The sequence below is a fragment of the Lagopus leucura genome, unplaced genomic scaffold (assembly GCF_019238085.1).
Source record: "Lagopus leucura isolate 7727_CA_CO unplaced genomic scaffold, USGS_WTPT01 Super-Scaffold_73, whole genome shotgun sequence".
Classification (NCBI taxonomy): Eukaryota; Metazoa; Chordata; class Aves; order Galliformes; family Phasianidae; genus Lagopus; species Lagopus leucura.
In genome coordinates, this window is record NW_024962252.1 from 45,084,793 (window position 1) to 45,109,052 (window position 24,260).

Consider the following 24,260-nt stretch of genomic DNA (forward strand, 5'->3'; position numbering starts at 1 on the left):
ATGACAACAGATAAAATGGAAATAACATCTGACTTGAATTGACACTGGACCTAAAAACTAGTCCTCTCTTGACATTATCTCCACAGCCGAATACAATGAGGCATTTATTTAAAATTTGGTAAAAATTCTCTTTGCCATCAGTTTATCTCAATAATTGATCAGTGTACTCAACATTACAAAAATACAAAACAAATCAAAAACAAAAATCATAAAAACATAATTTTGCTTTCTCTTTGAGTTACTATAATGCACAAAGAGGTTTATACTCAATCCATAGATAAAATATTTCCCATGCCAGAGCTGGACACTGTGGTATGTGCACAGAATCAAGGTCATATTGCAGGGGAATTAGCTGCAGAATTTTACACTACTGCACAAAGTGTGCATGTACTGAATTAGACATGGTATGCACGAGTATATACACATACATATTCATATTTACATACGAATGTAGATATACAACTTTGCACAATAATCAAGCTTTTCCAATTAGTTGGGTATATGCCAATACTAACTATACTGCATGGCATTAAACAGCAATTGTTTGCATAAAAACTAAAAGACAAATAGATTCTGCTCTTGAGGAAGTCAATGAGACTGTATTTGGATCAGTGCCAGCAACATTATATACAAAGGTGAAGGAAATACGCATTACTGGTAAGAAGACAATACAAAATTTCACCACATGCAAGGAAAGGAGTAACTACAATTATTTCCTAAGTTAATGGGCTTATTAAGCAACTTGAATCAAGTATTGTATTATAGGGGCTCAGGAGTCCTTGGATTCCCAATACACAATTCTAGTTACTAAACGGAAGGATTTCCGTGTACCCAAGGAGTTCATATCCTTTCCAATAGAATGCTTCATTATTTTGTCTAGATTGAAAACACTATCATTTAGAGCTTATGAAATGACTTCTTAGCATCCTGCTCTTGACTTCACATGAGGACAAGACTGCATCAAAGTATTGGAAAAAAAAATTATCCTGGAGTCCATATGATCAAACCCCAACTTCAAATTATTAAAGTGCAACCTGTGCTACCCTCTTTAACATTCTGTAATTCTTTCCAGAAGAAGGTAAAAGTGTTACTTTAAAATTGCAGAATGCTAGCTTTAACTTGTAGCCTTCCTGTTTGGTTATAATGAGATCCAATTTACTTCTAAATAAGAAAAACAATGTCCTAAGGAAACTGGAATTACAACAAAATTGGGAGAATTTTCTTGTTTAAAGCCCCAGGCAAAACATCACAGGCCTAACACTTCAGAGAGACTGCCATATAAAGTATGAAAATAAAAAGACAGTGGTATACCTGGAGCTAAATCTTTTTATCCACGGAAGCTTAGACAGTTTTAAACAATTCATTGACTAACAGTGGACAAAAAAAAATGAGTAATATGCAATTACAAAGAAATCAAACCCATGTATTTTAAAAACACATTTAATAGCCATTTCAGTATCATTTGAATTGCTATGAATACCACAAATCTTTTGTTCCTCATGTGTTAAAAGTTTTATTTTGTTAACAAGAACACATGGCAGAAATAGTTCAAATTTCCTATTCATAACAGCTTCTTTTTAATTTATATTTTAATCAAAGTATTGAATTTCAATCTTAGGACTTTTTTTTCTGCAAGTGAAGAAATTTCTACTTCATTAAAGGTATGTATCTATCTGTATGTTTGTGTATATACTTTGCAATATCAAAATTAGCACCTTACAAAAAATACCAGCTACATATCATTTTGTCTACATTGTTGTTAAAAACAAACAAGCTAACAAAAACCACAAAAGCCATCATCACTCCCTGTGTGCCAAACAGATATTATAACTATTTCACAGGCACATATTCAAATGACTACAGAATAGTATACTATCCAGTTTCTCACATATAAATGGGAAGGAGAAAATAAAAGCTAGTGGGTGAAATCATTATCATCATCATTGAAAAAAGAAAAAAAAAAAAAGAAAAAAAAAGAAAAGAAAGAAAGAAGCATACACTGAGTTTTCTTTAACAGACAGATTCACCCAAATTATCAAACAATATTCAGTGCTATGTTACAAGTCTAAATTAACTTTTCAAAACATGTACAAAACATATTCACACCAAAGGAAATTTTTTAAAGAAAGAAATGATATAAATCAGATGAGGCATGCACAGTTATCTTACGACAAAAATAGAAGAGCAAACTAATTAATAACAATATCTATATTAAATATTTACAATAGGATGTCGTTATTCACATATAGTGGTACTTACATCCCTGTACAGCCAAATCTACAGCCCAAACCAAAGTCAGATGTGAAAGAAAGCACAACAATGTCAGTGAGTACTAGGACGTAGAACAAGGAAAGTGTACATTTTGTTCTTAATAAAAGAGAGCTTTTGATAAATTTGTAGGCATAACATGCAAAATTTTCACATAGAGAAGGTAGTAGATTGAGAGAGAAAGCTGTGCAATCCACTCACATCTATGTAGTTGGCATTAATGTAATCTGAAGATGGATCATCTTCAACAGGTTGCAAAATCACCCTGGAGTGGTCATCTGTAAAAACCAAGTGGTTATGGTGCCTTTTTGAAGAGTGATTTTAAACTAAAATATTATGGTAAGTCCTCTAGAAAACCAAAATCAGCTGACACAAGCACAATACAATTTTCAGCCCTTAAATGTAAGTGTTTACATGGAACTACTAAGAGTCATTTTGTCTGTGATTTCCAATTACTTGAAAAACATCCATTAAATTTAATTAAGTGTAGCTGAAATGCATCACAGTGTTACATGCAGTGAAAGGACACAAAGAACCCAGGTTACTTGCTCAAAGTCCCCTTTCAAAACCAGATCCACTGATGGGCATCTAGAAATCCAGAAATAACGATTACTGTTTCCTTATTTCCATCCCCAGTCTGTTTCAAGTTCATACTGACATTTTAAAGAAAATAACAAAGTCACAAAGTAGCCATGAGCAACACACTTTGGATTTGATGAAGATAACCCTACCAGTTCAGGGGCCTCTCCAGTAGCTTCTTTCCTGTACATTCAATCGCTTTTGTAAAACAATAACAAATTGCATTATCCCAGATGATGAATCTAAACTATTGAAACTTTACGCCTAAAGACAAGAGACAGAACTCTCTGATTTTAATCATGTTATTTTTAATAATCAGCTTTAAACAACTGCAATTCAGATGTACCAACAAGAAATAACATAAACCAGATAAGTTTTGAAGCTGTTAGTATTACCTGAAATAAATTATGACTGTAGGAACCTACTGCAGAATTAGCACCCCAACAAGTGTTAGCTTGTCACTGTTATATGCTTACCACAGCTTGTACAACAGAGAGGCAAAGAAAAAGTAAGTTGAACTACGAAGGACAAAAAAAAGTTCTAAAAAAGGCACTGCCATCCTTCTCTGATTGGGATACTTAGCAGGTACGCCACCAGGGACTTTTTAAGCAGAAGAGAACATGGAACAAATACTACAGGAATATGTCTATCACTAAAACCATGCACACTGATACTCACATGCTATAATGTTTCCATAGCGATTCTTTGCTCTGTTTTGATCCTTCTTAGCGACATCCCAAGAAGCTGACTGCCCCTCAAAGAAACTCTATAAATAAAAATTTTCCGAAAGAAAACATTCCGACCATTAATTTACCTCCAAAAATAACCATTTAAAAGAACTTCCCTACCATAAAGCAAGCTGGCTCTGCTTGTCCGCTCTGGCCAGCCAGACGGCACCACAGTCTAAAGAGGGAGGAAGGCTCTTCCTCCCTCTGACTGATATGGGTCAATGAGTAAGTCACTGAGGGAATCCAGATCTCAAATTCTGCTAGAAGGCTAAACATGCACAGAAACCCTTATTACAGATGAACCACTGCAAGTTGAGAAAACACAGGTAGATTAATCACCCTTCTTACAGAATGTCATAATATGTAGCCTGTTTACAACATTACATTACTTTCCTCATACAGTTTTGTGCAATGGCTTTTTTTTCTACAGAGCCATCAGAAAGCCTCCTCTGTCAGTGTTTATTGTTCGTGTTGTTTTTACTCATGTCCCTCCCTCTAGCCAATAGCAAAATTATTTAGTATTTTTGATCTCTTCTTAAGAGTCTGATCTCTCAGTAGTGACATATGTAGACTTTGCTCCTCTTGGGATTTCTCTTCATAGCCTGTAGATATTTTACAGCTGTTGCAGGTCTATACTACTGCCTCCTTCCAGATGTTCTCTTATCCTGAGCTGGACAAGTTAGATCCAGAAAGTACACAGCAGCCATGGAAACGAAACTTTAATGCACATGCAGAAGCACAAGCCAGGGCAAAGATGTCACATATGGAAGTAGAGAAAATAGTAAGCAGGACAACACCTGATACGGGATCAGGGACAACCCTCCCCAAGCAGTCCTTGACACTGAAGGTAGGCAGAGTGTAACGAAGTGTATTTAAGTAAAAGAGAGGAAAAGAGAATAATATTCTTTTAAAAACCACACATTTATTTAGTCCAGTTCTTATGTTACAGTAGAGACAGCTGCAGAAAGGAGAGAAGGTTGAAAACTGAGTCAGAAGAGATTGCTCACTCAGAGAAAAGTCATTTTAAACCTAGCTGTATTGCATGCGACCTTGGCAGTATCATTCCCATCTTTACCTTGTGCACTGCCTGATGTTCTAACCCCCGAGAATCCCAACGGCTTAGCAATCGGAAGTGAAATGAATCTGTACTCATCTTCTTTCAGCACTGGGGGCAATTTTGGGTTTTCCTTTTTAAATTGAAGTTGCAAATGGACAGGCTCAGGCAGGTCTAATAAGGACCTCATGAAGTCACAACCCTTAGAACTTTTTTACTGCTTCTCAGATGGAGTTTAGCCACAGTACTGCCCTACTGAAACGTCTAAATAAATCAAAAGAATGCTTCCAGTCTGTGCTTCTGGCAAAACCAGCCACGTTAAATCATCACTTTAACCTAATCTAGGAGATCTGAATTGAAGACGGCTAGGAAAACTCACATAACTAATTACAGAATTTCAATTAAGAAGCAAGAAGGGGTGGCAAATTCTTACAATATATCAAAAACATTCAGCAGGGCACGTTTCCTCACACCCACAAGAAAACACATAGTGTTTTTTCCAGGCACTTGTAACAGCTCAAACCACTGCTCTCCAATTACTATTTCACTTTTGGGTTACATACCAAGGAATCTTATGCCTGCTTATTTTTATTTTATTTTCACTTAGTCCAATGACATTTAGCTGCACCCTTTTGTAATGGAGTGCAAACTAAGGGCTGCAGCTTTTGAAAATATTTTTTTGCTAGGAAAATGCCTTGCAAGTTAAACCACTAAGGATCTCACCTCATACTCCTCTTTAAATCCATAGCTGTCAGAAGTCTTCATCAGGTTAATGTGCTGCAGTAGATCAGCCACTCTGATGGCAGGGTGCAGCTGCCCCGTCTGGTAGGGGGACTCTGTGCCTTCACATAGGTAACGGGGGACATCCAGGAGGCGACTGGACTCTGCTGTTGCGCTGTGATTTTCATCTGTGATCAAAAGAAATCAACACATTAGGAACCAATGGAGCAATATCTGCTGCCAGACTTATCAATATCTATTTTTCAGCCTCTTCCTTCAAAAATATGTCTAATTTATGTGAATGTAAACTACTTACTCTCCAATACATAGATCTTGGGAAGTACTTAAAAGAATTTAACTTCCAACACATACAAACGTTTGCAATCCTTCATCCTGCAATACAGAAGTCTGAAGGGCATTTTATTTGAAGCTACAAAACTTTATGACATTAATGTACTTGTGAACTCCAGCCTCTATCATGCAAAGTAACTTTTTAATGGCTAGTATGTATTATCAGTAATTCTACACCTTAAACAATAAATTTTAATAGCAATGTAGAGTTATCAGCACATCATTTTTCTAAAACCAACAAACGGCAAACTGAGAACCAACTAGAACACTGAAGGAATTCTGCCATAGCTTCAGAAGACCAGCTCTGTCTGAGGAGAAGAATCAACAGTTCAGAGCGCTTACTTTAACTCAAATCTATAGTAGAAAAAATAAAACTGCTGAGTATGTTGATTTTAGCTGCCATTTTTACTCTGCACAAATATAGAAATCTCCTTCAATGCCCTATATCACACTAAAACTTTTATCAAAGCCAAAATGATGGTGAAATGATCACATTTAGCCAATTTCTTCTGCAAAATATTGTAAATTAGCAATACAGAGGAACAAAAATTCCAACTGAAATCGTTTTGGAATGTCAGAAATGAGCAGGGAATACCTGACCTGATCCCACATTCATTTATTTCTTTGCAATCAGTCTACAGGTTTACTTGCAAAGAATCCAGATTAGTAAGTAAAACATCAGGAAAAAAAAGCAGGCACTCCAAGGGTTGGATTTACTTCAATTCTGCCAAAATGCAAAACCTGTTAATGCCTTCTGGAATGAGATCTCCTAGTAAGAAACCCGATTTCTTGAACTGTCACACAGGTTGCTAATTTCAGTGCATTAATGCCTCACTACATTGCTTAATAATGTGAGTGACATGCAGCAGTCAATCATATTAAATTATACACAATTCAAAACAATTCAGGATTTTCAGTTTTCCCCATTCCATGCTATATACTTACCAGTAATAGGCACTTTAACCCATTGAAGCAGCAAAAAAAACCAAGTGAACAGAACATAAGAAATTTATTTCAGGACTATTAGAAAATGACTAGAATAAAATGACATTAAAAGTTGTTAAACCTTCACAAATGAAAGCAGTTTTAAAAATATAAGGGCTACATTATGCTATCAATATAATGATAGGGACTTGAAAAAAAAGCAAAATTGTCATACTAAGTTTGAGCTAATGTACAAAGAATGGAGTGTGGTGTTAATAAGCTATAGGCGAAGAAAAAGAAATCTAGTACAGCTACTAATAACTGCCTCACACAAAATAAAACTGCCTCTAATTCAGAGCCCATACAATTTTGTACATCCCTAAACAAAGCAGATGTAATTGTGATACTGTTGGGTTGAGCCAAGGAAAGGTTATATGAAGAAGGAGCAGGCCAGATAATCTCAGCTATCCAACCCCTACCACATGGTGTGCCCAGAAGGTTGCCTACCTCTCTTCATTGTCAGTATCTGTAATGGAAAATATTACCTCTTCCAACTAGCACTGTTGTGCTTGTGCTAGGAGATTATCATGCCCCAAACACCATTACCAAGAGATAGAAATTTAAACAGGAACTGTTAAAATGTTCTTCTGTTCATACCTCGTCCTTGCTGGTCAGAGCTGCCCATGTCTGTGTCTGCCCCAAGGCAGTGACAGTGGACTGACTATTGCAATGTGCTCACAGCCCAAGTAAGCTATTAGGGATAGTTTGCCTAGTATCACTGAACAATACCTATGTAAATAGTGTATGCTTGACATAAAGCTGAAGGATACAAAAAGTCATACAAGAATTTCAAGAAAAGACTCATTATGAAATGAATTTTAAGTCCACTGATCTTACTTTGGTAAGTATTTAGAATCACTAAATCTAACCCCTTGCTCTTTCAGGAAATTGTGATATTTCACCTTTCCTCACAAACATCTTAAATCAGTTGGTTACATTTCCTTAGGTCTAAAGTGGAAAGCATATTATGGCCCTGAGGATTATAAATCTTCCTAGGCATTACCATGCTAGATTGTTATTATAGTTATGAGAATGTCATTTGCAAAATTTTCAAAAAGAAGCAGAATATGGCTTGTAAATCTTCTACATTGTGAGTAGACACCCTCTTGACAAAGATGAGAGAGCTCTCACAAAGTAGCAGATAAAGATTTGCTGTCAGTCTCAGAAGACAATTTAAATAAAGATCTGCAAAGGCTCTATCAATATTTTTACGTACAACTTGCATAGTGGGATAAAAAATACCTTGATTATATTGGATTTGATGTCAAAGTTATCTTGATTATTTGGGACACATGCATAAATTAACACAGTGAATTAAACAAAGAATGTAACAGCTAGGAAAGGGAAGTAAAATATATCACTACAAAATGGACTAGTGGATTGGGTAATGATAGTTGAGATTTTAGCAGATAATTGAGTACAAGTTAGCAACATGAGCACAGAAAAAAGGACAAAATATGGTTCAGGTAGCAGGACCACTGTGAGTAGGCCATGTAGGTACCTATTCCAGTCAACTCCACATTGAGACAGCTCCTAAAAACTGTACCTGATTTTGGTCACCACAATTCAAAAATTCGATCTATCGGTTGGAAAATGTTCAGATAAGACGAGAGAAAAACTTCAGAAAATATTAACTATGAAATAATGAATGAAAGAACTGGGTTTAGTTCAACTGGAAGAGAGACAATAGAGAACATAGGAACAATTTATTGTGTAGAAGACTGTTTTACAAGGACAAGAGTGTGTCAGTTCTCCATATTTTCTACAAGTTTCTCAAAAGGAAATTATTCAATCTCCAGCAATGAAGATTCAGTCTAGACAAGTCTAGTTAGGAAAACTTGGAGTGAAGAGTAATGACACTCAGTTGTAACAGTCAGTTAATAATAATAGAATGATAGAATCTCCAAGGTTGGAAAAGACCCACAGGATTACCCAGTCCAACTGTCCAACTATCACCAATAGCTCTCACTAAACCGTATCCCTCAACACAACGTCTAAACATTCCTTGAGCACCTACAGGGTCGGTGACTCCAGCACCTCCCAGGGCAGCCCATTCCAGTGCCTGACCACTCTTTCAGAGAAGTAGTATTTCCTAACGTCCAGTTAGGACATAAGTAGTATTTGGTGAGAAAACTGAGCTTTGGTTGAAAATTTTTAGAAAAAGTAAGATAATCCATAGCCAGAAACAGTCTAGATCAATCTAGAAAGTATACAGATCCATCTCAAGATAGAAGAGGGATTAAACTGTCTTTGCATTTCAGATTTAAATCTAACTCCTAAAAGAAGAGTTTTCAGCATTAGATATGGCATAGAAATAAACAGGTTGGCCACTTCCAACATCTGCTGTTCTTTTTAAGGCAATTATGAAGTTGAGAAGCTTACTAATTAAGGTCAACTGAGACATTTAATTAATACGGGGATATTTGTATAGAATGAACAAAGCTTTCTTCTTGGATACTACAGAAACTTTTCCCTTTTCTATTTTTCTTTTCCTTCTTGTTACTCAGTTAGAAAACTGAGCTTTGGGTGCCAAGTAACACTGATACGGATCTGATTTTTTTACATGCGTCTTTTAAGAGAATTTTACTTTGACACATTAGTTCATCTCAACTCAATTTGGATGCTTTGGGGAAAAATGTTTCAGAACTTTCAATTTACCTATTTATTCTTCAGATAACACTGACTAGGAGTAATTTTGCGATAACAGCATAGCTCTCTTTTACATAAAACAAGCTGTTTCAACGTTCAACCATGCAAGGAGATGAAACTCATGCAGGAATGGATAATGAAGGACTAGGGTCCTCACCTAACACAGCTGTCGGCACAAGTGGATCATTGGGCACTGCAGGAAAACAAAGCTCATGAAGAAATACATTACCTTCAAATTGCGTATTTTTAAGAATAAAATCAATATAAAATTGTATTTTTAAGAATAAAAACAATAAACTTTAAGAATAAAATGTCCAAGTGGTAACTAAATCCTATTAATTTTTTACAATAGGAAAACAGAATGAATACAGAGATACAGAATGCATCCTGAATAAAAGAGAAGTGAAAGGTGGTGATTTTGGTTTCAGAAATGTAATGACAAAGAGATTCTTACTGATATGAAATAAAGATGGTATTGTGTGCAATTTAGTTTTTGAAAGGGCTCCTCTTTCACTATTGTTCTTTTTCTTCACAATAAAGTTTCATATTCATAGACCCAGGTCTTTTCCTTTTAAATTCATTCTCTCATGCAATACTTGAATAGCTCGTCTCAAAATAAAATGGTACTCCTTCAAAAGCCTTATAAGTAATTTAAAAGAATTATGTGCATATTTACAATCTACTAGCTTTTTTTTAGTGCAAAATAATAAAGATACTGCTTTTAATGAGTTTAAACCAGATACACATATTTAACTGCTTGTACAAAATTCACAGAATTTTATCATTCATTCTTACAAGTAGAACAGTGCAGAGACAAATACACTGTTTTGGACGGGAATGGCAGAATCCATAATTAATTTTGTTCTGGAACAAAAAATTAAAACATCTATAGCTCTGTGACAAAATGGAGATCCAATTCTGAAGCAAACTGCCTAATAGTGTCCTATAACTGAAAGCCCGGAAACCTGAAAGGTTGCTTTTTTATTTGTTTGTATTTTTAACCTCAGAACATATAATGATCAGGAGAACTTAATCTTCCAAAATCCCCAAAATCACACACCCAGGCAGGATGCTAGAAAAGTGTTATTCTCAAACTCCTTTGCCAGTCAAGTAGGACAGCTATTGTGGCCGGGCCTTGTGGACTCATGGCTTCAGGTCAGTATATCCAGAAAGACGCCCAAGTGCCTGGCAGCCCTGCTCAATATGAACCACGTAGGTTCCTGGTAGATACTTTGTCCATGATCTACAATAACAGCACAAATTGAACTGTCTTTGCAGAGCTGCCTCCACGAATTTCAATGCCATTAAGACATCAAACTTTGGAGAATTTTCAAACAGTTCTAGCCAAAACAGCAAAAAACCTCACAGGCTGATACTAGTATAATTGGCTATGAGATACCTTAAATTTTAGCACTCTGCATGTTTGCAGTTTGGTAAGCCTCAATAAACTAAGCAATAATCCTTCTCCAAACTCCATTTCCCTTAAAACAATTAGGAAAAAAAATAACAGCCTTAATGGATGCATTTTGCTGAAGCATGAAAAGCAGTATGGGAGGTGGGAGAAGGTGTGCTATGCCCAACTGACAGAAAATTCAGAAGCAGCTCAGACTTCAGGTCTGTTTAAAGCCAAATCCATGGTGCTATGGAGTCAGACTCCTGCCAGCTACAAGGTGGAACTAGTTTAGAGAGAAAGTTAGTGGAGTGTCTTGTTTTTGTGCATGCCATGCTGCAGATGCTGGGAGGCAGGCAAGGCTGGACTTTCAGTGGTAACTACAATTCAGACTCTTAACAATCAGAAGCTGAAACTGCCAAATTTTGTCAAAATAAAAGCATCTGGCAAGTCTACAACAAAGAAATACAAATATAGAGCAAATCTGCTGGTATATTAACATGCTTTTTCCTAAAATTCACAAACAGCCATGAAATTTGTCAATGTTTCCTTCTGTTATAATGTCCTTACTGCCAAAAGAAAGAATATTTTTTGGACCTCGTATTATTATTCATTACAGACATGGTGTTATGCAGTAATATTTAACATCTTAGTATAAAATATCCTCACAAAGGAAAACTATTTCAGAATTTAATTGAGACATTTCAGGAATGTAATTTTTCCCCAGAACCAGTATCCGAAACTAAATGTAAATATTTAAAGAATTGGCCATACATCACCTAAGGATAACATGTGAATGTTCCTACTCAACATCCCTTTGCGTTTACTGGTCCTCCTAGAAAGCCTAGAGCTTAGAATAATTTTCCTAAAAAAAAACAGTAGAATATCTACAGAAGAAGATCAAATTACTTACATCTGGGGCTGAAGTTATGAGAGTCCATAAATGTGATTGAAAGGGGATCCTCTGCATGCAAGGTGCTCTGGTCAGCATAACTTCTATCCATCGCATTCACCATGTGTGTCATCTCCTGGCGGGTGGTCCCCATGGCATCCTTGCGCTTCTTTGCAAGTTTGCTGCCCAGCCAAAAAAAAACACCCATACCACCTTATTATTTGATGAATACTGATGTCTACAACAATAATTATCTATAATCCAAGTGACAGAGGAGTTTGACTGGTTTTCATATATAAACCTTTGCCAGCATGAAATTGATAAAACTATGTACCTTGCTATAAAAGAGTTATGATGGCATGTTTTAGATACACACAAATGCTGTAATTAAAGTTCTAACTTCTGTACCCCATATTTTTTCCTGCAGAGTAATTACACTAATATAAACAAATTAGAGAATATAATTACATTTTAACTGAAATGATAAATAAGAAGCATCTGTGCATGCAGTTTTATCAACCATCTCCATTTAAATCTGTGTTTTGATTTTATAAATGGATAATTAATTCCTCTTGCTTTCCATGTTAAGAAGAAATCATTTATCTTTCTAAATGACTCCGTTAGTCAAAAAAACACACTAAGAAATAAAGAGAAACACAACTATTCAAGGTCAATTCATATTACCTTTTATACTAGAAGTTGTTCCTCTCATTCAGTATATAAGACACAACATGATACCACCGTCTTTGCTCTTGACACCAAAATTTTGTTCTTTAAAAAACAAAAAGACCCCCACTCTCATAATTCTACATGAAGTTTGGGAATATCTCACATTTTTATATTAACAGCCTTACCCTGTATCACAGCAAAGCTGTTAGCAACCTAACCTGCAAAATGAATCCTTCAAAATTAACAGGTAGTATCCTTAAAGGGACATTTTCTCCTTTGGATGAAGACCTGAAAGGAATATCCACTCAGAAGTCCTCAGAGACAGATGGAAGTAGATGCTACATTTTAGTTATCACTTTAAGATTACTCATAATAGAGTAGCACAAAGTCTGTGAAACAGCATGAAGTGTACTTTGGATCTTTAGGAATCTGTAACATACATTGAACTGTTCTGTAATCTTAATATTTTCTTCCTGTTTTCAACCAAAGCTGTGATAGCAATATAACAGAGAGCCAACCTGCTTCTTTGCATGATTCTGATGTTACATAGGAGAAACACAATCATCAGTGAAAATATCACACTCTCAAAAGAATATATATTTAAAGCACAGCATAACTTCATGAGTTTTTTTTCTACAAAGAATAATATGAGTTATCCTGGTAAGTGTTTATCCAGTGCTTATCCTATATTTCTCTAAATAAGAGGACACCAGTGGAAATTATCAATTCATGTACATCTTAAGTCCTGGGAAAAGCCATCAGAAATGTCCTATACCATTCTCTAGGGAAAGGAGAACTTCATGTCTCACATACTTTCTTCCTCAGTGTTAGAAGACTGCTTTCCAAGCTAATAGTCTTAGTTTGCAGTAAGGGGCTACACAAAGTAGACTACACACAGACAAAGCACACCTCAGAGTAACGAAGTTCTTTCATTAATCAGACTTATCTTAGATCTTTTTCCTTTTTTCTTTCCTCCCCCCCACCCCCTCACTATTTGTCTAGTTGGTTAATTACAATCAGAATCCCAAAGATGGGCTCTAAATATATCATTTTTCACCTTGTGGCGTACATGAGAGTTCTGTTTATTTTAGTTGTTCAGTGAAAAGTAAAAAGAAAACAAAACAAGTAAAATAAAAAGAACAAACAAACCAAACCAAACAACCCAGAAAACTGAAACAGTGACAGCCAGACGCTTTATTTTATCTTTTCTCCAGACATTCATGTTTACTTAAAAAAAGCTGGTTTAAACAATGCTCTGGTTCAACAAATGTTTTAAGTGCATCAGAACTTCCAGGTGTGAAACTATTTGAGCTCTATAACTGGTTCCCAATGCTATCAAAGCTTTTGCAAAACTGGCATTTCTAGATCAGACTTTTTATTTATTTATTTATTTTTAAAGTTTCAAAGCCTTTCAGATATTCTCCATACACTGAAGATCTCAATTTTCTAAAGCCACCTCAGGAAAAAGACTATTACGTCTTGTCTGTCGACTGCATTAAGCTCTCCTTTGAAGAATCACTTTGTAACAAAACTTGCTAGCTATGCTAAACAAATCAACAGCTATTAAGCTTTCAAGTTATTAGCTTATTACCAAAGCAAGGTTTATAATTCTTATGCTCTGCTTTGACTTCTAAAAAGGCCTATTGTGTTCTAGTATTGCTGCTCAATGTAGGACAGTTTTATTGTTTAACAGCTCCTAATTCCCCATAGGCTTGATTTTTTTTTTCCTTTTATTTTCCTCTCTTCCATATGCAATCTATGCTTGATGGTAGTTAAGCAAATCACTATGTAGCACTGGAAGCTGGCAGAACTGCAAGTGATTCTCATTACACGCTGGAGATCCCATGGCCTGAACCTGCGCAGGTGTTGGTGAATGGGAGCTTGAAGGCAAAAGTGCTCAATCCCAGTGTGGAACTGCACAGTTAATTATCTCTAGCTGAAGCAATTGTTATTTAACATGGAAATTAGAATTCATCACAATGTACCAGAGAATGGCAGTTAGCTAAAGCAAGCTTAGCTTTTAAATATCAAGTTTGTTTAAAAGAAGTCAACTAATCTGCTTAAAAATGTGGAGGAGCATCACTATCGGACACAGCAGTCATCAGAGGACTGGAGTGCATTCTTTGATCCCTCTCTGAAATCAAGGGCTTTCTGCATAACTTCAAAAATAAGAATGTATTTTCTTGGTCACGGTCAAAACCGTTGCAGCCCTCAGAAAATCTCACTTGGTCAACACCACATAGAAAAATGTCAATTTTGCTTCAATGAAGCAAAATCTTATTCAAACCTTTGTCAAACAGTAAGATCCACACTTTAAAATCTGTCTGTAATGCTCCCGATAAGCCAACAGACACAGGCTTCATCACAAAAACATATTTCTGTAAAAAAGATTAATAAAAACCTCCAATGTTCCTAGCATTAGGACAGAGGTGTGGCTCTCTCTCTGACTTGTTTATAAAGGGCTGGCATCCATGCATTTATGAAGGAGAAGTGGTGCATAGGACCACTTCTGACCTGATGTGTTACGAAAGAACAACTTGTGATTTACAAGCACAGGACTCTATCTAGGAAATGGGAAAGGAGATTTTTTTTCTTAGTGTCACTGTGAATCATAATGCAAATTAAATTATGATTACAATAAACTAAAATGACACTCATGGGAAAAACTAGCAAAAAGCAAAAGTGTCAATATACAGTTAGAAATACAATATCCCTTTAAAAAAAAAACAAAACAGGGAGTAACAGAAAAAAAGAAAGCACATTTTCAAGCCTGAGAATAAGGTGAAATCATTATCAATAAAACTTTAGGAAAATAAAGACTTTTTCTTTTTTTTAAAAAGGGATACTGCATCATTAAAACATGTAAAATAGTAAGTCACCCGTATTCTACTTACAGATAGTAGGAGTAAGAATAGTAGCTCCTCCTGGCAAGCAAATCACAGACAGTGGAAAAAGAGAAGCAATGGTGAATGAAAAGCGTGACTCTGTCACATTCAATAAAGCAGAGAAATGTGCGTTTAAAAAAAAATTGAAAAATTCATGTTTCTTTGGTTAGCATTTCAACTTGCTCATGCACAAATTAGCCTTACTTTGCCATGCAATTAAAAAAAAATACACTAGCATATAAAAATGATTGTTTTTTTAGAAAGATCAGTTGAGAAAATTACATGCTGAGGTTTCATTTATTGCCAAAAAATTTGAAAATTAAATGGATTGTGTACTTTCAACATGCAGTTCAGCATAATATAATGATTACCACCTAAATGTCATGACAAATGAACAGCTGTGTACAAATCTTGTGCAGTAAGTATGTGTTTTACTTTTCAGTTACAAAAATAAGGATGGCATTAATAAATACATTTAAGCAGAAAACAAGTTTCATGTCATTCAGTTTGACATCTTTATTGGTACACAGGTGTAGATATATATGTTTGCATACATATTATATGTAGCTATATGAGTACACACATAATAGAGAACGCACAGATATGTGTCTACTGACATATATACCACACATTTCCTGAATGCAAACATATGTCTTATTTTAAAATCTTACAATTGAAAATGCTGATGTATTCATGCTAAGCATTAAGAATATGGAAGGGAAACAAATGGAAGGAAATGAAGAACGTTTGGAGATAGTCCAACAGTGATTTGGAAAAAAAAAAAACAAAAAACAAAAATGGCATTGCTTGTTAAAGATGCAGTATCCCTTTTCTTAGTTGGTTTGATGACTCTAGTAAAACTCTGTACGAGCTCTTAAGAGCTTAATTCAGTGAAACTTCAAACCAATTTGTACAAAATGATCAGGCGAAGCCCATGAACAAAACTGCTTAGTACTCTATTTTTCTATAAAACGTAATGCTGCATTTAATCCGATTTGGATAGCTATGGCAGGGCATGAGGCTTAATAAAGCAATGAAAATGCGGAAACCATTGTTTTATTGATGTTTCTGTGAAATAAGTTGAGGTCAATTCAGGTACCAAAAGGGATACTACATAATGGATCAGCAAATATGTACACTACAGCAGATGAATAAAACCGATCAGTTTTCAGTCCCACACTCTGACTGATGTGTGCTTATGTATGTGTGAATGTGTCAGTGTTGGTACCGCTGCTCCTGGCTTTGTTATATGGTTGGCCCTGGCTCAATAGATGGACTGAACTCACTCAGGTATGCAACCTGAGACCTTGACTAAAGCTGAAATTAAAACAGTGGTCCACTTTTCCTAAAGAGGGGGACTGACACTCCTACAAAATATATGACAGACAACCAATTAAATTCTCACGACGAAAAATTACTGGACACTAAAGATTTATTAAACAGGCTTATTTCTCACCTATTTTTAATACAGAATACTACAGGAGCTATTTCTTTTGTTACCTGCAAAACTAGCCAAACCCATGTGGAAATGACTGACAGTACAGAGTAACAGACAGTCTCACACGCACACACACAGGCACCTATTAAACACAAGGGGAGCACTGCAGCACGCAGCCAGGAGCTGATATTCCCCAGCACATCTCTCACAATGATGATAGAAAATAAGAGATTTATTCCTGAAAGCTGAAAAGCATCTTCTTGTTGGTTTTGTTCTTCAAAAGTTGTGTAAATAAAGAAAACTGCCTGACTGTGTGTCTTTTTTTTTTTGGTAGTGATGAGTTGGATCTTTTGCATACGTGTTAATTCTCAACCACAGAGTAAACAACAGAGAAAAGTAAAAGCACTTTTGGGAAAAATCACATATGTAGCTAACTAACACAGAACACTGTAAGCATACCTAATGTTTCTAATGCAGACGTTTCTTCTCCAAGTTATATATCTCCAGGGATAATTGTAAAGAGGCAATAAATTAAAAAAATCTAATGGAAACCAGTGATTATAACATATAGAATGATCTTAGGCACAATTGTAATGTTTTCTTACTCTTTAAAAATAATAGAAAGCTGTATTTCAGAGGAGCATTTGAAACATTCACAAATATACCCTTCATCAAGGATTCTAACGAGGGAAAGGGAAGGCAGCGCACAAACACCTGGAAGACAAAGGTCTCATTCTATGCAGGAGTGATCTGCGCACCGGGAAGGGGACAGGCTGGGGAAAAGGCAAACAGAGGAGGAGTTTCTATTGGGAGCTACGGTGCTACGACTACAGATTTACAGAGCCACATCATGAACTTTTATGCCAGGTTAAAAGAGTTGCAACTACTGGGGAGCGAACACTCTTAAAAAGCGCCCGAGCAGCGCTGGAGGAGCAGCTAACACTCAGCAGCAGCGCGCTGTGCCGAGCTCTCATGTTACAGTTCCCGCAGATGGCGCTATTGCTTATTGTCTAAGAAAGCACTAAAAAATTAAAATTCATTCAGATTAATACACTTTTAAACAATTTCATGCACTAAGGAGTCACTAGATAATTTTACAGTGATGTGGTATGACTTTTAAGAAAAAACTAGGTTTACAAGAGCATAAACAGAGGTATAAAATTACATTATTTTGCAAGTTGGATAATATGAGGATACAAACAAGTCATTAGAGCTGCATACAGCAAATCAAATTCATTAGCTGATTACAACATAAAAAGTGCACTAAGTTACTCTTTTTATTTTTCTTCTCCATAAATAAGACCCATTAATTTTAATTCCACCCATTCTAATATTCTGTACATTCCTCCAAGTGCAACTTAAAACTACGCAGAAATGAGTAGGTTTGAGAAAATGTGTAGTTATCGGATCCCAAACATCAAATAAAACACTCTTTAAATCCATCACAAGAACCACAGGAAAAAAAAGATAACCAACAAATAATCCAACAGGAAATACAATGAACTCATTCAAAAGCTGACGTGAGCTACTGGACCCTAGACTACTTATTTATTTATCTAAAGACCTGTGAAAAAATTCCTTTTAGTTATTGTTTGATATAGAGGAAAAAGCAAATCGTCACAAATAATTTTCTTACCTTTTTTTTACGATTAATACGACAACAAGGAGAAGCAGGATGAATACCAGAATTCCAGCACTTATTCCTGCTATTTTCACCACCCGATCGGTCTGCTTTGCTGGATCTGGAATCACCTCAGGTTCTTCTGTTGCTGCTGCTAAATTAATAAAAAAATAAGTTGCTTAAATTGGTAAGTACTACAGACATGAAAATTAACATTCATGATAATCTCCAAATATGTGCTCATATAGAAACCAGTATACAGACACATGTATTGTGTTTATACACCTACATATATATATATATATAGATTTATGTACTTCAATCTATATGCCATACAAATCTGCAAAGTCTATATGTGACTATGTGTTTATATACAGCTGTGTATATGTAATTTTGCATGTACAGAAGTGTTGTACACATCTGGGTTTACAAAGCAGAAGTACATTTTTACGGAGACAATCTATCAACTGAATCACCCTTTTCTCCTTCACTGTTAGTTCTACAGATACTAAATATGGAATATTTAACATGAAATAGCAAGATTATGTAACTTCCAAAGAGTAAATCAACATGCTGCCAGCACCCTAGACTGTATAGTCCTTTTCTCTTACACAGTTTCAGTTCACCTTTGCTGAATAATTCTCCTAGGAGCACTTAGTCTGAGTTCTGCATTCTATACCATAAATCCATTTTATTGTAAGTGTGGCTTGAGGTTTTGATTTTCCCCATAAAGCCATCCACAAATCCAAGCCTAGATTCAGTAGCAGTTTTATTTCTGTGTATAAAGAAAAAAAAAAATCACTGTTCTACACACAGAGATGAAGCCATTCTGCAATTCAGTTGAGCAGGCTGAGGCCACAGGTTACAGCAGAGAGGAAAGCAGAATATTTCAATGTGCACAGCTATTCAGTCTACACCTTTCTACATCACAGCCTAGTGTACAAAGGATCAGGAACATGGGATTTTTCAGCCTGGTGGAAATATCAAAAAGTATAAATAAGTTTCAGCTGGCGGTAAAATCCCATGAGGTGTTTACTTGTAAAACAGCAAATAGCTCCTCAGTTTCCTGGTTCCTTCTTTCTAACTCTGTGGGGTTAATGCTTTGTCTTTTCCCTGCTCCCAGCAGAGTGAATGTAAGCTCGCTCTCTCTCCCTCTGATCAGTTCCCTCTCCTCCAAATGGCACACGCAGCAGATGCCACTTAACCTCTCCCCTCTCACAGCAGTCGCATGTGAGGTATTTACAAGTCACTGCTAATATCATGTGTACATCGTTACACACAAAATACCCTTTATGTTGGAACTGAAATGCTTCTCAGGAAATGAACAAAACCAAAAAGAATGATAAACTAGGTAAAGCCCCGCCAGAGAAAGACTACAATTCCCTCAAGAACTGGCCCCAAGTTTCTCTCAGAAAATCACTGGAGTTGAGATCTGGGATGAGTACAACCCAATACTTTCTGATTTTAGCCACATTACTCACAACACTTCAATTTGGATTGGTGCAGGAAGACATTTTAGGAGGAGAAGGAAGGATCAGGTAGTATTAAATAATCATTCTTTATTACTTGCTTATGTACCTGCATCTCAGCAGTATCTGAATCACTCACTAACATCTTACACTCAGGAAGGAACATGCTGACTTCCAGACATCCCTGAAAAGCCAGGCAGACAGTGAGAAATCTAGCAGTGCTTTAATAAGAAAGCTTAAGATGTCGTCACCATAATAATCTTCCTCTCGTACAGCTTGAACTCTGTCCACTGAGACATATGAAATGCATCACAAAATCATTAAGGTTGGAAAAGACCTCTAAGGTCATCTAGTCCAAACATCCACCTACCACCAATACTGCCCACTAGACCACATCTCTGAGTATTTCCTTTTCCTTAAATACCTTCAGGGATGGTGACTCCACCAGTTCCCCAGAAAACGTGTTCCAATGTCCAGCCACTCTTTCTGAGAAGAAATTCATCCTCATATCCAATCTGCACCCCTCTTGGTGCAATTTGAAGCCATTCCCTCTTGTTCTATCACCTCACCACAATTTTCTTTCAGCTAGTTGTAGAGAGTGATAAGGTCTCCACTAAGCCTTTTCTTCTTTAAATTAAACAATCCCAGTTCCCTCAGTTGTTCCTCATAAGACGTGCTACAGACCCCTCATAAACTTTGCTGCCCTTCTCCGAACACACTCCAGGGCCTCGGTGTCTTTCTTGCAGTGATGGGCTCAAAACTCAACACAGCACTCAAGGTGCATCCTCATTACAGCTGAGTACAGGGGGACAATCACTTCTGCATTCTTGCTGATTGCACTATTTCTGATACAAATTAGGATGCCATTGGCTTTCTTGGCCCCCTGGGTACACTCACTGCTGGTTTAATTTCTGCTAACCATCTATCAACACGTACAGATGTCTTCCCTCTGTGCAGTTTTCCTACTACTCTGACTCAAGCCTGTAGAGATACATAGGGTTGGTTGTGACCCTTCCCCTTTGCATAAATACATGTCATAAATACATGTCCATATTCCCGGTGGACTCAATACTGGATATTTTGTTTGTATTATATGTTGTTGAAGTATGTAGGGCAAGAGTCAGGGTGAGGAAAGTGATGTGTGTAGCTGCATACACTCAATACACACACAGGCTAGAGTTAGTGCTATATATATAACCATATGATGCCATCTAAAAGGACATGCTAGAGATGATTTTTAGTGTGGAATTAAAACAAGATGTTTAAAATTCTAAACACTTATAACCCACCAACTTGTGATCTACTGAGTTGGATACAGTGAACATGAATGAACATTTGATAAGCAGCAGAGTCAAAAAATGAATCAGTAGAGTCAAAACATCAGTGAAAGATCAACTATAAATGGCTTTATTTAGGAATGGAAAAAAGCTTTGTTCAGTGAATGGAATATTAAGAAACAACAAGGACATGGGAAGGGTGGACAGCAAGAATACTGGAGCATAGCAGTAGCTGTGGGGTTTGGAGTCACCATGAGTACCAAAGGAGTGCAGCTGAGAAGCCACTGAGCACACAGTGAGAAACGCTGCTCAAGCTGCAGAACAGGAATAGCTTGCACAAGAGATTTAGTTGTGTGGATGGATGGAGATTTGAGGCCCCATCTCCGAGACATTTCAAAACACAAATCACAAGAACTGGATGTGACCTGAACATGCACTTTGAAAGCCAAAGACTCAAAGATCTATCCAAAGCACACACTTCAAACAACATGAGGATGGTGATATTTCCACAGCACTTTTAATGAGAGATGAGAGTAAAGGGAAGGAATTAAGAGACCTATCTCAGCTTCTCTGCAGAAAGATATGACAGTTGAATCTGGATAGTCAGCACCTGTTCCAAACGTAGTTTTCTGTCCATGTACTTAGAATAATGACAGAGAATCAGAAGGATATAAACTGCTTGTCCACTCATTCTGGTTTCTTTACACGAATGGGTTTGAAATAAGAGACAGTAACTCATTCTGTTAACTTTAATACTGTTTAGGAGACAAAGCTGCTGCCCACTGGAAACATACCAGAGTCCTAAATTAGGGGAGAAAAATTATACTGAATAGTCTTAGGCTAGGCATGCATATACCAATGGTTGAGTACCATATACCCAAAACATTGAAATTTACTGGCAAAACGCTATCCTTCTCTCTTGTATCAACAGTGAAATTCCTTTTGATGTAAATGAAGCTAGGATTATTCCATGTATGTTTTCAGCCACAGATAATATATACATTCTCTAAGAAATGATAAGTTTAGAGAGTATATGAAAGCAATTACAGATATAAATTTCTGCAATATATTACATGTATTTGCACTGCGTGCATTTTTTTAGTATTCTGAGAAAGCCATTGAATGTAGCATAGTATCCTTTAATGACATTCACAAATTTGAAAGTTTTACATATTATTTTTGTTTTAATTTTGATATTTCATTGATTTATGCCTCCTATTGCCTCTGCTATAAGAAAGCAATTGTACGAGCAGTCAGACATATGTAAGAAAAATATGAAAGGAAATAAAAATACACAGGGAATTTTAAAAATTCTGTACATGTAACTGTGTTAATTAGGAGATGCTGAAGCAGCAATGTTCCCATAACTGTGGTAAGCCTGCACATTTTGATGAACTAAGAACATACACTGACTTGCCATAACAATGCAGCCTTGCCAGAGACAAAGAACCATATGAGTGTACTGCAAAATTTCAGTGACTTGTGTGAACTTACACATATAAACTCAAAGGAATAATAAAAAGAAACCTGGTGCCTGTTTTAACCCCCCACTACAAGACTGTGCCTTCTGGTTGTTAATTGCTCAAGAACAATGTGGGAAGAGAAACTCATGACATTTACTCAGAATTTGCTTTCTATGCCTACTAGACTACAGGACTGCTAGGATTTCTCTTAAGCGGTTGTTACACAGGCTCAGTTCTTGTTTTTGCTAAATGAAATAACTCAACTACAGCAGGAACACAGCAGCTTTCAGGCTAATTTTTGATGCATTAGTTCCCACCTGAGTACATGTTATTCTTAGTGCATTCGGCTTAAAATCTCAAGTTGCTTTTTCTTCCCATTTCTGATACTGCAGCACAGTAGATGACTGTAGTTGGTTCCTAAGTATATGTTGGGAAGACCAGTTTGTTCACTTATCATAGCCATATTCTTTATGATTTTCTACTTCTTTTTCATGTAACACTTAACCATTAATTTTTTCATTTTTCTGCTTTTATCCATTTCTTCCTAGAAAAGGACTTCCCTACATTACTGTTAACATACTTTCTGCATGTAAGACTAGATAACATTATTTCACGGTTTTCTTCTAGTGATTTAAGAACATAAAAATAATAAAATTTTCAACTACTGTATATTTCTAAGTAAGGCAAAAACTGTAAAAAATATTAAATTTATAAAAAATCTTGCTGTACTGATTCCTAGCATTCTTTTTTAGCAATCTAGTCCTCAATCCCTTCTGATACCTTGAACAGCAGACTGGATTAAAAGACAATTTATTAGTTCAAAAGAAAGAACCCAGCATAATAACACAATAGTAACAGTGATCATAGGAAAAGGGACTCTGTATCAGCTTTTAATTCCTTTGGCCAATCTTACTCTAATAGGCATTTAAATAAGTATTACATTTTACAGTATCATCTCACATTCGTGTATTACTATCTTTTATACAATTTGACCCTACAAGTCTTTACCCATCTCACATAAAATTTGCAGGAAGATTTTTTGATTTGACATAGGGAGTAACTATATTCTCCCCCGCAAGACCAGCTAGCTACACAGATTTACCAGCTGAATTGAGAGGGGAGCACTTGATTCTTCCTCTTACCAGTTTGACTGTCATATGACCTAATGAACAGTAACAGTAATCATATTCCACAGACCTATTCCCAAAATTTGTAAAATACTTCATCAAGTGATGTTGGCTCTGTACATAACCAATAATTGTCACCAAATAAATAATAGCTTTCCTCACTTTTTTATAAATACTCAAAGGCTAGTCAATCAGCTGACTTCCAAGAACAATAACATGAATCTAAACTGTAAACAGAGACTAGGACTTGTAACATTCATGAGATAGAGTCCATCCCATTCCCATAAATTTCTGTTGTATTCAATTCCTCTAAAATTTCTTACAGTGAAATTCCAACACCCACTTCTAAAACTGACTAATATTCATCTCTAACTCTTAACGTATGGCATGAGAAATTAAGTCATGGCACATATTGCCTTCCCGTCTTCTCCTTCCTTCTGTGGCTCAGAATTTACAAACGGCCTTGGAAAATTGTCAGAAAATTTATGAGACTCAGCACAAAATCTATTCACCTACACCCTCCTAAGGAGGTGGTGCTGGAATGAATATAATGCTATTCTACTCCATCATCCAAATGAAATTATTCAGGCAGAAAACTCCGGTAGAATTTCACAGGGCTGCTTGTATGGTCCCACTTGGAGAATAGCCAGCCTTCAAAAAGACAGCTTTTAAATCAGAGGTTTTGAACACGATTTT

The 24,260-nt window shown here is 36.2% G+C and overlaps 1 protein-coding gene across 4 annotated transcripts in view; it reads right to left on the reverse strand.

The window, feature by feature from the left end:
• PTPRK (protein tyrosine phosphatase receptor type K) overlaps positions 1-24,260 on the reverse strand; it is a 350,623-nt gene that overhangs the window by 18,286 nt on the left and 308,077 nt on the right. Inside the window, exons 14-20 of one of the 4 annotated variants that reach the window (XM_042875725.1) lie at positions 18,244-18,379; positions 11,637-11,797; positions 9,491-9,526; positions 6,646-6,657; positions 5,353-5,537; positions 3,526-3,613; positions 2,470-2,546 (exon numbers count right to left, since the gene is read on the reverse strand). In XM_042875725.1, coding sequence (XP_042731659.1) covers positions 2,470-2,546; positions 3,526-3,613; positions 5,353-5,537; positions 6,646-6,657; positions 9,491-9,526; positions 11,637-11,797; positions 18,244-18,379 — 695 coding nt within the window. Of the gene's footprint in view, positions 1-2,469; positions 2,547-3,525; positions 3,614-5,352; positions 5,538-6,645; positions 6,658-9,490; positions 9,527-11,636; positions 11,798-18,243; positions 18,383-24,260 lie in introns of all 4 variants that reach the window. The other 3 variants (XM_042875718.1, XM_042875740.1, XM_042875733.1) reach the window with 3 other exon arrangements.